Source organism: Mangifera indica, chromosome 15 (assembly GCF_011075055.1).
Source record: "Mangifera indica cultivar Alphonso chromosome 15, CATAS_Mindica_2.1, whole genome shotgun sequence".
Taxonomy (NCBI): Eukaryota; Viridiplantae; Streptophyta; class Magnoliopsida; order Sapindales; family Anacardiaceae; genus Mangifera; species Mangifera indica.
This window is the reverse complement of record NC_058151.1, coordinates 2,506,247-2,521,260: the sequence shown is the minus strand read 5'-3', so window position 1 is coordinate 2,521,260 and position 15,014 is coordinate 2,506,247. Positions and strand designations below refer to the sequence as shown.

At 26.1% G+C, this 15,014-nt stretch overlaps 1 protein-coding gene across 1 annotated transcript; it reads right to left on the bottom strand.

Annotated features, from left to right (window-relative positions):
• Positions 1-5,407: 5,407 nt before the first annotated feature.
• Positions 5,408-6,849, bottom strand: LOC123197351 (ethylene-responsive transcription factor ERF027-like). Its single transcript, XM_044611605.1, has 2 exons — positions 5,950-6,849; positions 5,408-5,605 (listed from the first exon to the last, which is right to left on the bottom strand). The coding sequence occupies exons 1-2, from the start codon at positions 6,569-6,571 to the stop codon at positions 5,568-5,570; spliced, it is 660 nt and encodes a 219-aa protein (XP_044467540.1). The 5' UTR covers positions 6,572-6,849; the 3' UTR covers positions 5,408-5,567.
• Between the last annotated feature and the right edge of the window lie 8,165 nt (positions 6,850-15,014).

Below are 15,014 nucleotides of genomic sequence, written 5' to 3'. Positions count from 1 at the left end.
ACAAATAAAATTATCATTAACTAAAAATATTAAAAAATTAAAATTTTATCACATCTATCTTCTTTTAGTTTAAAAAGTTAATACTCTTCTCTTATTCAAAGTTTAAAAAATAACTATTCTCCCTAGAGATAGCAATAAGAAGGAGATAACAAAGATTCCTCATTTTGTTCTCATGAAGAAAAATCCCTTATCCCCTCCTTGTACCCGAGGAAAAAAATCATCTTCCTATACCCATGAGAAAAAATCTAATTTCTATATCTTCTAAACACAATATAAATATATTCAATAATAAAATTAAGTAAAATTAAAATCAATCAACTATTCCAAATATCACAAATATCATATATTAACTACTTAATATGCACAATGAAAACATAAATAAATTTGAAAAATATAAATAATCTAAAACTATAAAAATATATTAGTATTTTAAGTAAATATATTAACATAAAAGGATTAGGGCGAAGTGAGGAGAGGGGACATATGTATCCCCATCCTTGATTACGAGGATCTTTTTCCTCTCTATCCCTATTTTATTTGGGGAATCCTCTCCCCATTAGGGTCGAAGATGGTTGGAATGCATAAATTTGGATTAAAATTGTCATCTCTAATTTTTCCTTAAGGTTTTATTTTTTTTTTCAGTCACCACTTTCCAACGTTAACTCTAATCACATTCTCTCTTCTTCTCGACCTTTCTCGTCTTGTTTCGTCTCTGGTCTCTCTCGTTGGAGACATCCACAAAATTAGACGAAGACTTGTTGTATTTGTTTGAGATAAAGACCATTTTGTCTCCAACAAGAGAGATTGAAGGTGAGACAAGAGAGAAGTTAAGAGAGAGAGAGAGAACGACGTTGGAGACAACTTTGAAAAGTGATGACTGAAAAAAATCAAACCTTAGGAAAAAATTTATTACTTTTCAAACTTTAGATTAAAAAAAAATCGTTATTTTTTTAACTAAAAGAGAAAGTGATAAAATTTTAGTTTTTAAATATTTTTAGATAAATAACATTTTTACTTTTTAACTTTAACAAATAATTTTTATAGAATAGTAGATATTTAATTTTTTAAAAGCTTATAGGTGAAAGGTTGGGGTTCACCAAACCTTGGGTGGGAACAAGCCTTTTGGCCTTTTTTTTAATAAGGTATTGGTGGTCACAAAATTTTCAGCCACATGCTTTAATTAGCTTTCAAGAATCGAATGGGACCATGACTGGGACACCATTATTTTTATTTTTATTTTTTCATGGTCCCTGTCCCCCTATTATTATAATTTGAAATTTGAGCCATAGACTTGAATCTTACGCTTCCGTGGAGACTTGGTCCTCAAATGTGTCACTTGTCATTTGACATCAGCTGGGTCAAGTAACAATTTCAATTAGCCCAAAAGACTTATTCCCACGCAAGATATACTGAACTCCATAACGCTCCAATTTTTTAAAGATTAAACACCTATTTATAAATAAAATTTTATTAAAAATCTTATTTATATTGAAAATAAAATTATTATTTAATAAAAAATTTAAATTTTATTATATTTTCCTTCACTGATTTAAAGCACTCACGATTTTGTCTTCGTTTGATTCGTCTCAATCGAATACGGTCAAAGAAGCCAACATCACTTTTTAGACTTTTAAAACTCTAGGTTGAAAAAAATTGTAAATTTTTTAAACTTAAAAAAGAAAAATATGATAAAACTTCAATTTTTTTATTAAATAAAAATTTTATTCTTAATTTTAACTAAGATTTTCAACAAAAATTTATTTATGAATGGATATTTAAATATTTAAAAATTAAAAGATGAGATTTTGAAATTTTATTATACTTTGGATGGAAATAAGTCCTTTAGGCCTTTCAATTATTGAAGTTTTTAATCTTGGAAAATGTGCCATTTATCAACCATATAATCCTCAATCAAGTAAATACCTATGAAATGAAATAAAATTATAAATATAAATAAATAAATAAATTATATAAATTAAAATGACATTATATAATTAAGTGATATTATTTTTTATTATTTTAAAATCACTTAATTAAATATTATTATATCATATTATATTTATACATGTAGTATTAATTTTATATAAAACCTACAAATAAATTTAGACAAATATGCTATAAGTTATAATTAACAAAATATGTATAAAAAGGATTAATGAAGTGCATTTTCTATTTCTATGGCATTTTTCGATCAATATATTAACACTTTAAAAGGATTAATCAGAGGGAGTCTAATTGCAAGAACGTGGTTAAAAATTTTGCAATCATAATGTCAATCTTATTACTGGCATAAGGAGTACATTTTTATTGAGCTAAAATGTAAATATTTTATATTCTGTTCGATAAGTGAACTCTGTAGCGGATCGAATCGTAAAAAATTTTTGTCTCTATAAAGGTCTTTCCTAAGGTTTAGAAAATCTTTGAACCAAGAATGTCATCTATATTAGTTAGACAAGTAAATTTGAGATTTAATTATCAGATTTATAATCATTACATCAGAAAATTAAGGTTTTATAAAAATGATAGAAATTTTAATGATTTACCAAATTTTAAGGGAGTTTTAGCTCCTCCCTATCTCTTTTTCTTGTTTAATTTCTTGGGCTTTCCCTCCTCGCTTAAAAAAAAATATATTCACTACTTTTTTACACTAATAATTTGATCATTCATTTCAATAGAGCAATAAGGTTCATAATTGATAATATATAAATTTGAAGAGAAGTGAGGATACGTCTCTAACAAAGAGACTTGCAAAGTTAAAGAATGGTAAGGGCATTCAAAAGGAGCTCAACAGTATTTAATTTACAGATAAAATAAAGTTATTTGATAATCCTATTATGGACACCATGTGACTCCTTTATGTCACTCATGACCACCAATTTCCATTTTGAAACACAAAGTAAAAATTAAAGGAAAATAAATGATTTTAAAAGCAATGATTTTACTTATAAGCAACTAAACCTTCAATATAATTTAGCCTTGCCGACCCCCTTTTCTAGCCGCTATAACCACAGTATGTTTCCCTAGGTGAATTGAACCTATCCATTGCCTTTCCGTAAAAAGAAAATATATATAAAGCTCTCTTCCACTGAATATTTTACTAACAATTTGATTGAGAAATGAGCAATGTTATGTGTATTTATTTTTGGTATATAATTCATGTACATAATGATGTGTCATTATGTAATTAACTCATCATGTAATTAAGTGATTTTAAAACATGTGTCATCATATGATAAAGAAATATCTAATCACATGATAACACCTCATCTATGTATATAAATTGTGTATCAAAAATGAGTACACATAGTTTTATTGTTGAAAAATTATATGCACAAATGAATTTCTAAATAAACTAATGTCTCTGGCCAACTCTTTTCTTTCTCTTTTTTTTTTTTTTACATATTCGAATTCTAAAAATTTTAATATTCTACCAGTTTTAATAATCTTGATACTTAAAATAATTTAAGCAGGTTTCACCAGTTTTGGTAACCCTGATACTTAAGTAATTTAAGCAGAGATTCACCAATATAATAAAATATTAAACTTAGATTTTTTATCTAAAAATTCTAATGTTTTATCAATTTTGTTAATCCATAGATGTTAACTCTTCTGTTACCGTATTCATAATCTTTTAAAGATCTCTAAACCCCACTTATGGAAAGCAACCATAACTGTTCTTCTCTTTGACAATCAATCATCATTGTTAGAATCTTTCTTTGCTGATCATTTTAGTGCTTCGCATGAAAGCCTCCTTTGAATACATGTATTTTCAACTTAATTTTGACCAAACTACATAAATTTATGAGATTTCGGCTTCTCTTTTTGTGTTCAAACTAGCTAAGGATCGACAGATGTCGGCAAATGAAAATGCCGACGAGTAAGTTACATATGGGTAATTCTATGCTGCTTTTGAAACGTGGTATTTGACTCTGGTGAATGACATTTCACCTAAGATATTCTACTAAAAGCATTGAAGGAGTGAAAACAACTTAACAATGTGAGCACTCTGACCAATTTGATGGCCTTGGCAGACAAATTGGTCAAACGGGCAGCATCTAACTTGAAAAATTCAAAGTTAATGTTGGATTTTCTGTCTCTATCCTTGGAAAAATCTCAATATCAATTAGGGTTTGGCAAAGTACTCCATCCGAACGCCAGATTTATGTACCCACTAAACCATTTATCTAAGGACCAAAAATTTTAGAAGAGTTCTGCGAGAACATTTTTAACCACTGAACCTACAAGATTAATCTCTCTGATTTTGGTTTATTAATTTGTTTTATTCTTCGTTTAGTGCTGATCAGATGGTAATTTCTTTCAAGCTCAAAAATGGTAATCAAACTCAGTAGACTGCTAAATGTAGAAAGCTGATTGAGGCTGCCGATATGCGTGCCTGCTTTATTTCGGCAGGCCAAACTGGAGACTTCTTCAATAATTGACATATATATTGTTTTTTAGTTGGTTGTGTTTTCATCTTGAGTGTCATTTTATGCTATATTATTATCTGAAGAAGATCGATGTGATCTATCAGAATGAAAATGCTCCAAAACTTGAATAAAACTTGCACATGGATGCCACCATACTCACCCATACCCACCAAATTACTGCTACAGATAATGCCCCCAAGCAATTATTCGGTTCAAGTTAAAGAGATGAAGGTAAAGAGATGATGAGTTAAGGCAACCAAATCTTTGATCATCAAGCTTCTCACAAGCACTAATGGAAAAATAAATGATTAAATAAATATTCATTTTCCTGGAACTAAAAAATTTTGTAATTTCCAAATTAAGACAGACTTGATGATCAGAAACTTTCCTTTCTATATATATTCTTTCTCCTGGAACTCAGATCTCCTTAATCATATAGATGATTACAAATGTGTTAAAACAAGTTCAAACATATATATCATTAAGAACACATCATGGGAATTGAGAGAGAAAAGCACAATGCTTCATATTCATATATAACATTCTACTTATATTCCAAGATGGTATTCAATTTTGCAATCTCCATAGATTTCACACAAAGACAGTTTAAGCATTTTAACTTTAAATATTTTCATTCAGGCATGAATTGAAGAAACCCTAAACTTCAGCTGGTATAGCTTATTTAAATATCATCCATTCTTAATGAAATTTATTAATGGATGCATCTCTTCCATAAGGTAAGAGCCAACTTAGCTTTCTTTCACTCACTCAGGAATTTCTTAAGCTCTTCTTGTTTTCACTCATGAATATCATCCATTCTTAATGAAATTTATTAATGGATGCATCTCTTCCATAAGGTAAGCGCCAACTTAGCTTTCTTTCACTCACTCATGAATTTCTTGAGCTCTTCTTGTTTTCATGCAGCACTACACTATATCATTATTTATGGTAAAGGGTCCATTTTACGAACAATGATTCTATTTGTTTCACAAAGTTGAAAAATTTCACTCACTTAAAATAACAAATAAACTGAATGGTAAAAGCTCAACACAAACAACAATATGTCTCAATTCCTGCAGAGAGTCATACCGTTTTTATGTCAATTATGAGAATCGACGTTCAACCTCGCTGCAACCCTTTTTAGGATACTTTCGAATTTCCATGACTTTTGCTCCTGTCTGCCACACCCAAATGACCAATGTTAATGACGTTTTCAAATTTTCAAGGGGTTGAATGAATGGAAGGGAAAACAAAACAAAATTTCACCAGAACTTTCATTCTCAAGCTGTCGAAGGGAAAATATATTTACTACATTACTAGAATTAAGCTCAAGAAAAGACTAGAAATGTCTCCTCATACTTTACCAAAACAAAGGAAGAAGAGACTTCAACACACCATACATATAGACAAAAAAAAAAAAAAAAGGGTCTCGCAAATATACTCTGCGTTAACTATCAATCCCATTACAAGTTTAATTAATTGATTCAATTGTAGCTCCATAAACTTTCTCCATCTGAATTACCCGGAGAATCGTCAGAAGACGGTGGGTTTATCCTGGGTGGACTGACAAGCATTCCTTCTGCCATGTCCACAAGCAAATTAGGCATATTTAGCAGCTCTTCTTCGTCAACAAATTCACCTTGAGCCATGCAAATTGTACTCTCTGTAGGACCTAGATCCGGAGTTGACTCGGTATCTGGCTTCTCTTGTTTTGCGGCGGCAGCTTGACTGGCAGCCGCTCGAATATCACTAGCAGAACTAGAAGCCGGTATTGGATATGAGAGAATCATATTGGGAAAGTTTAACGGCGTATTGGGCCCTTTCAAAGCAAGAGCCGCCACGTCATATGCAGTGGCCGCCATTTCAGGAGTAGCATACGTACCAAGCCAAATACGCGTAGACTTACGTGGCTCACGTATTTCAGATACCCATTTCCCACTCCGGCTTCGAATCCCACGATAAATAGGATGCCTTCCTTTGGGTTGCCCCGATGACCCACCTGGCGACAAAACGGGTCTAGGAGATCGACTGGTTGTTGAAGAAGAAGAGAGATTCTGATCTGGGTGAAGTGCTGATGATGATGATGATGAAGAGTCAAATTGTGGGACTTGTATAGTTGGGTTTGGTGGATCAGAATCAGCCATATATTATACCACATGTGTCTTATAATGAAAAACAACAAGATTATATATATATATATATATAATTTGATGATTATACAAATTGTACTGGGGGTTTAAAAGGAGAGAAGTAAACCAATGGGGAAATCCGTGGGGAATTCGCGGAACAAAGAAATCAGAGAGCTGCTGAAGAAACTTTTTACACTTTCTGCTATCTCAGAATTATGTTTTGTGATGTGATAGTAAGAAGAGGATGCAGTGGACCGAAACACGTATTTGGGACAGAAGGAAAAGTGATTAGCTGTAGCCTGTCTGGTCGCATGGACTTGTAATGAAATTACAGAGAGATTTAAAACCTGTAGAACTGACGTTTTCAATACCATTCGTTAATATGGTATAAAAAAAGTTAGGTTATAACAAAAATTTTTTATATAAAATTTATTTTAAAACATTTTGATATGATTTGGAATTAAATTAAATAATATTAAATTTTATATAAAAATAATTTAAATTGATTTAAATATTTAAAAAATATATTATTTTAATAAAATTTATTACTAATAATTATAGACCTATTAAGAAATAATATTAATAGTAATTCAAATATTTATATAAATTTTATATATAATTGTAATTATTTTTTTTTTTATTTAAATATTTTATTTTATTATTAAGTGGTAAAAATTTTATTTAATTAATCAAATTATTGATATGTTTTAAAGATTTTAATATGTAATTTTTATATAATTTGTAAACTTGACAAAATGTTATATAGTGTGTTTAATTAATAGTAGATTAAGATTATTTAGTGAGAAAATTAAACAGTAGAAATATTTTGAAGAGTTGGGTCAGATCGAATCAATTCAACTGTTTAAAAGTTGGATTGGGGTTAAAAATTTTTAATACCATTTTAAGTCCAATTGAGTTAGAATTTAAAATCTCTTATATAAAATATGAACTATTACAATACAAATACGACCTAATACGAATTGCCAAGACTAAAAACGTGGTTGATTTTTTTGATGTATACTATTCAATTTGATCAACCGGAACCTCATAATTAATTAATAAGTAATGTTATATACATAAATAACATACACAATTTTGTGTACAACTAATATCATGTTACCATGTGATTTGACAGTTTAACATTAAAGATAAATTAATATCTAATCATATAATAATATATTATTAATTATGTATAAAATTATACATATAAATTATACACATAATTTTATTGTTAATTAATATGGAAGTAGTACTAATTTGGGTGGGTCATGCTTACCACTTATAGATAAGATTGTTCGTATCATATACTCTCAATTTATGTTGGTGTATCATTTATTTTATTGCTAGTTAGGTTAGAGTATTTATTTATTCTATTCAGATTAATTTAAAGTGACATTGATAGCTATTGTAATGGGCTTCATGTTCCTCTATTCTCAATTTTTACGCTGGGTTGGAGAATAAAATATAATGGTGCTCGAATCGCGTATTATATTGTTTATTAAAAATTTAATTTTTTATATTATATCATATTATATCATTTTAAAAAAATAATAAAAAATTTTAATTGACATAACATCACCTTAAAAAATATTATAAATACTGTTTAAAATTTAAGATTTCTTATGTATATTCCTATTATATCATCATTTTATTTAAATAATGTATTGATCCGTATCGGTAACACGTATTATATCATATGATACATATCGTATTATATGATACGTACAATGTATTATATTAATTGATATATCTCATGATACATATCATTTTTTTACTTATATTTTATTATATCGTATAATACATATCATGTATTGTAAAATATTGATAACTATGTAAAATATTACTCTGGTAATATATTATTTAGTAATATTATCTATTTCAGTTCTTTAAATAATAAATAATTACGATAATATTTTGTTATCATATTGACGTGACAGTTAATATATGAATAATTTGATTACCATATTTTTTAGGTACTAAATATTAGTAAAGTAATTTTAATTTTGTTGCAATGTTACCTTAAATTAATTTACTTTAACATATTAAGAATATTTAACTCAAATAATATTTTAGTATTATTTTATTATTGTCAGTCGAATATAATTATTATTTATATATATCAATTTACCTAAACACGTTATTAATTTATATCTATTAATTTTTTAGTAATTATGCATATACAAACAAATCTCAATAACTTATCCGTACACCCTGATGTAATAGCATATGATTAAATAATTTTAAAATAAGAAAAAAAGTAAATAATCATATTATCAAATTATATGTTATCAGCTCAGTTTATATGAATAAGTTATTATAATTTGTTTATATGCGTAGTCTTATTCTTACTCTTTAAATTAATTTATTTTAATATAATCTTTTAATTTTGATAATAAAATATTCCCTAAACCATACTTATTATTATATACTGAAAATGGAAAATTATTTGGCATGGTGTGTTATGGTATGAAATTCATTTTATTTCTAAAATTTTAGTTATCTATATATAATTAAATTAATAATTATATATTAAAAATATTTTTAAAAAAAAGATAATTAACCGATTTATTAATTATAATTTTAATGAAATGACAATCAGACATTCCTAGTATATAATGTTATATTATGTAAAACTACATGTATACGGCTGATAGTTTGGTATTTAACTTAATAATTTAATAGTCAAAATAAATAATACTAGAAAAGTACTAATATTGATAGTCTCAAGTTTTTTTCTTTTTTTATATAACTGAAAACTTCGTCATGTTAGTTAAACAAGTAAATTTGAAACACAGTAATCAGACTCACAAATCATAACAACTATTAGTCTCAAGTTATTTTGTTAATTGAATATAAAAAGAACATATATATAATTTATTTATGGGCAAGAAAATAATAGTGTCAACCGATAATAGTTGGATAATTACGTGTTTAGTATGTATGATAAGTAAGGATAATTGTGAATACATAAAATATGAGTTAGGAATGAACCCGAAGAAAATTTTTTTGTGATTCAACTTGCTACTCAAAAATATATATTCACGATTATGTTATTTATATTTTTTGAAGGAATTTTGATAGAGTATCGGTTATGTAATACAAGAATAGTTGTTATGTATCCCTTGCCTCTGCTTGATCCTTTATATTTATAGAATATCATGAGATAAAGCTACATGAAAATAAAATATTGAAGTATTCCTAATACAATTATGAATATAGAGATTTGTTTGTATTCCAGTTGTATAAAAAATAGGAAAATTATATGATATTAATTTGATAAAAGACGATAGTTTTCTCACATAGACATGAGATGAATACAAAAATAATCTCGTATATCATGAGGAGATATAAATCCAAATAGAGTTTTTCTCATTGTTTATGAGTGAGTCACGTTTTACCTAAAAATTTCAATATTAAATTAATGAAATGATAAAACATAATTTACATAAATAACTACAAGGGTAAATAATAATAATAATAAATAAATAAAGTAATGTGTACAAACAAATATTACTAACTTATACTTATAAATTGAAGTGATCGTTTGCGATTAAATAATATAATTGTTTATTTTTTTTTATTTCAAAATTATCTAAATCAGGTATCGTTATATTAGATTGTTTGAATAAGTTAATAAATTTTTGCTATATTTGTAATAGAACTTTAAAAATCTCATGTCAATCTGCCAACTAACAATGTTTTTAGAACCAAATTAAATATTAATTTAGTGGAGGGGGCTATTTGATCCAACAAGTGGTGGATTGGTTGACCAGTGGTTAAACCAGTTAATTATTCAAAAAAATATTTAAAAATTTTTTATATAATTTTTCATTAATTATATAATTTGACTTATAAACTTAATTTGATGGTATATATATTCAAATATCATAAATAAAGTCTTAGGTTTAAGTTTTCATATTGAATTTTTGAAAAAAATTATTTTTTTTGTTAATTGAATGAAACTTGATTTTATATTTAATCCAACCGAATGATTTGAATGATTTAATTTAGTTTAATTAAAAAAACGATTTTAAGATAAATTAAAATCAGTTTAGTTAACAGTTTAACTAGTCAGACTGATCTGATTTTTAAAATCATGCTTAAAAACATAACTATTTTATTAGACTCACAAATCACAACTTTTCAAATTTATGCACGCAATTAACAAAACTTTCCATTTCAAAGAATCTATGCTCAACTCAAACAAAATTTTCCGTTTCAAAGAATCTATGTAATGGCGAGAAGAAATCATATTATATCACGTCGGCCAAAAGACTATTTGCCACCCAAGCCTTGGTGAAGTTTGATTTGTCATCCATAAAGTTTCTATAAGTCAGATTTCACCTACCATTCATTTCCATTAATGAATTTTACTAAATAAAAAAAATATTATTTTATATAATTTTTTTATTCTATTTTTATTTCAAAATTATATATGTTTGGAGGGTGAATGTAATATTAAAAAAGTTAGAGGCATTAATAAAATTTTTAAAAAGTTTTAAAAAATTTAAGGAAAATTTGATACTCTATATTTTCAAAAGTGACAATTACATTCCTAAATAATTAAACGGAACATAATATTTTAAAACTGATAAGAGGTTTGATGTCTTTAAGGAGTTAAGCGATAAACTTTTTAATAGGTAAGAATATATTAAAAATATAGTATTAATGTTAAATATTTATAGCAATTTTATAATTTGAATAAAAGGATGCAATATTTATTTCTAGAAATTAAACTGAATTTACTAATAAAAATGTATGACAAGTAATGGTAATCGAATCAAGTATTATATTATATATAAAAAATTTAATTTTTTGTATCATGTAGTATTATATAGTATGATACAATTTTAAAAAATAAAATAATAAAAAAATTTAATTAACATATTATTATTTTATAAAATATCATAAATATATTTAAAATTTTAAAATTTTTTATACATATTCATATTATATAATTTTTTTTAAAATATATTAATTCGTATTTGTATATATATAATATTGTATAATATATTTATTATATTATATTAATTTGATATATTTGATAATATATATTATTTATATTTATATTTTAAGATATATTGATAATTTAATATTAATATTAAATATTTATAAGAGTTTTTCAATTTTAATAAAAACAAAAAAACAATTATTTTTAAAAACTAAACAGAATTTACTAATCCTTCGGTGGGAAGTAAGTGTTCATTTGGCGGCTTGGGCTATCGCATGTCAAATCCAAAACAAAACCGCGTTATCGATACGAGATTATTGAATATCTAATCAACTATTTTGTAATATTTAAGTTAAAATGACGTGGCAATTGGTGCCAGAAAGAAACTGGCCCCTACCGAAGCGCAGAGAAAAGAAAATAAAGCTATCAACATCGCAATAATAGCATTGCACGGCCCCACTTCTGTTAAAAGATCTTTATGCAGCGGTTTTTGTCCCCAGTATCTGACACGGGTCAACATCCGCATCCGTGCACCCGGGCCCGACTCTTTTTTTACCCTTAGCAGACAGCAGGAGATTGAAATCATCCATATAAAGAAGCTTGAATATGACATAAATTAAAAATAATATATATTATAAAATATATTAAATTAATATTAGATATCTAAAATTAATTAATCAAATTGATTTGTTGATTTTTAAATCGAATTAAATTTATAATTTAAAAAAATTTTAAATTAAAATTAAATTAATTTAAAAATTAATAAATTTTGAACCAAAAATAATTTTTGGTTAATCAGTTTTTAAACCGAATTTTAAAGAATTATCATATTTTATTTTTTTTAAATATGTTTAATATTGTATTAATTTTTTATTCAACTCTTTAAACATTTATTTAGTTTGATTAACTAATTTTTAAAATTAAACAAATTAATAACTTATCTGAAAAATTAATTTTTTTATATTATTAAACTGGTATTCAAATTAATTTTTAAATAATTTATTTTTTGGTTCGATTTTCAATTCAAAAATTAATTTAGTTCATTTATCAAATAATTTTAAATACTCATAATTAATATGATATAATAAATATATCATATGATACTATATATATCTTAATATATAATATATATTATTGATATAAATCAATATAATTTTTTTTTAAAATATAAAATAATAAAAATGTCTAAATAATTTTAATTTTCAGAAATTTTATAATATTTTTTAAAATAATAATATATTATTTAAAAATTTATTATTTTATAAAAAATAAATCCTATAATTAACTATATAAAAATCATTCCCAAACCAACCCCGTACAGAAAACAAAAGCAAAACAACAAAAATCTTTATTTACGACTCAGCCACCCTTGGGTGGCCACACGTGTCAATCGTACGAAAACCTTGTTATTATTCTCCCATCCAACCACATGGAGCGTGCTGTTAATGCAGCCAATGATGCAAAGTCAAGCATGTACTTGGAATTTTTTTTTTTTCTAATTATTGCAAACTCCAAATGAAAAATTACCGTGTAAAATAAGTAAGGTACCTTAGAAATCAGAATAAAAAATAAAAAATAAAAAATTCAGTGCAACCCTATATAATTTTACAACTACGAAAATAAAGAAAATTATATATACAAATAAATTTTATTAAATTATTTATATAATTTGATACGGTAATATATGATTGGTTGATACAAATATTTATTTTTCTCTCACCTCAGTATAACTTAACTATATATCATCACATTAAGTTATATGAATAAATTAGTAAAATTTATTGATACATATAGTATTGTAATTACAAATTTTTAGATATAAATATTGATAAGATTTTTTATCACTGATTTATGTATATAATTCAGAGTTATACGCAAGTTAAAACTATAATAATATTGATAAAATCCAAATAGAAACATAATATATGATACAAACTAACTAAAAATAAATAAGAAAGAGACGAATATTAATGTGATTTAACCCGATGATTGGATTACCTTCCCCTCTTAATTGATGTTTTATTGAGTATTTTGTGAAAGGATGATTACAAGAGATAGCATGTATTTGTTTATATATATGTTTATGTTGATACTTCAATGACTATGAGTCATCTCTCCCTCTTCCTCTCTCATTGACTCTTCATATATATAGTACTGATGAGAAGTTATAATCAAATTAGGATAATAAAAGGATTCTTAATTTAAATACAATTTAAAACTTAAAAAAAAATAGTTTGCAACTTTTGTTTTGTAGTCCTGAAAAAAGATAAGAGAAAATCATTGTTAAACATTCTAGAGAGATTTCTTATCAAGCGGAGTTTTTCTCATGGTCATAGGTTGAAATACCAACTCAAGTCTTATGTAGTCTAATAGTTCGAAGGCCTTCTTCAATAACTAGTCTTATGGTTGGCTACTAGTTGTTGTTACTTAAAGTAGATTTTTTCAAAGAGACACTTGTTGAGGAGATATGTTGTGGGCTAAAGAACATCGTATAATAATTGTCCCTCTATTCTTATAGTGCGAAGAAGACTTTAATAATTTTAGTTTATGTCTTTCTTGTAGGAGCTATTGTCATGTGCAGTTTATCATAACTTTTTTATAAAAACTTTTTATTTGTCATAATGTTGACTCCATAAGTTTTGAGTTGTGTATTAGTCTTGTTGTTCTACTTTCCCACAAATGACAGTGTCAAATGACTAGGATTGGTTTATGTTTTCTCTCGTGGTTTAGTTATAAAAGAAAAGAGAAGTTGGCTCAAGTCTCTCATGTTTCACAAAGTTTCTTTTCTTGCTGATCTGATGGCTTTTGATAACACATTCTCTTACTTTTAGAAGAGAGGAATATCATCACTAGTTTATAAGATGTTGAGTTACTCAATCTCAAGAGTCTCTAGTCATGTAAGTTCTAATGTATTTTATAGTCTTTGTAACACTCCTCTCAAAAGTGTTTTTTAGAGACAAGTGTACATAATTCACTTAATTAACCATTATGCAAATATAAAATCACTAAAATACCCTTTATAGAAAAATCACCCAAACAATAAAGACATCAAAAGATGTCTATAAATACTCAAATAAAAGTGTGTAGTAATAATAACATGAGTTCAAACATAAACTCATACATAATAACTCAGATATAAATGACATAACATAATATCATGATAAAAATGCCCTTATGCACTACTATAGGTGAATTGTTGTTCTGTAATTGGTATCTTTACGTGTTACCTGTAAAACAATAAGAGAAAATGAGTGAGTGATAATCATTTAATAAGTAGAAAATACTACATTTGACATATCGATTCTTTTATTTCTGTCCATACTATAATTTTACATTTTATTTGAGTTGAGCCATCTAGGATGCAGATGCATTGCATATTATATTCACGAAATACATTTTAATTTTGTACTTTCTATAAAATGTTATACATTTATTATACTATAAGCTTAAGCTCATGGAAGAAAATTTCAGTCTATCCCTGTTGTTTGTCAATATGAAGCTTCAAGT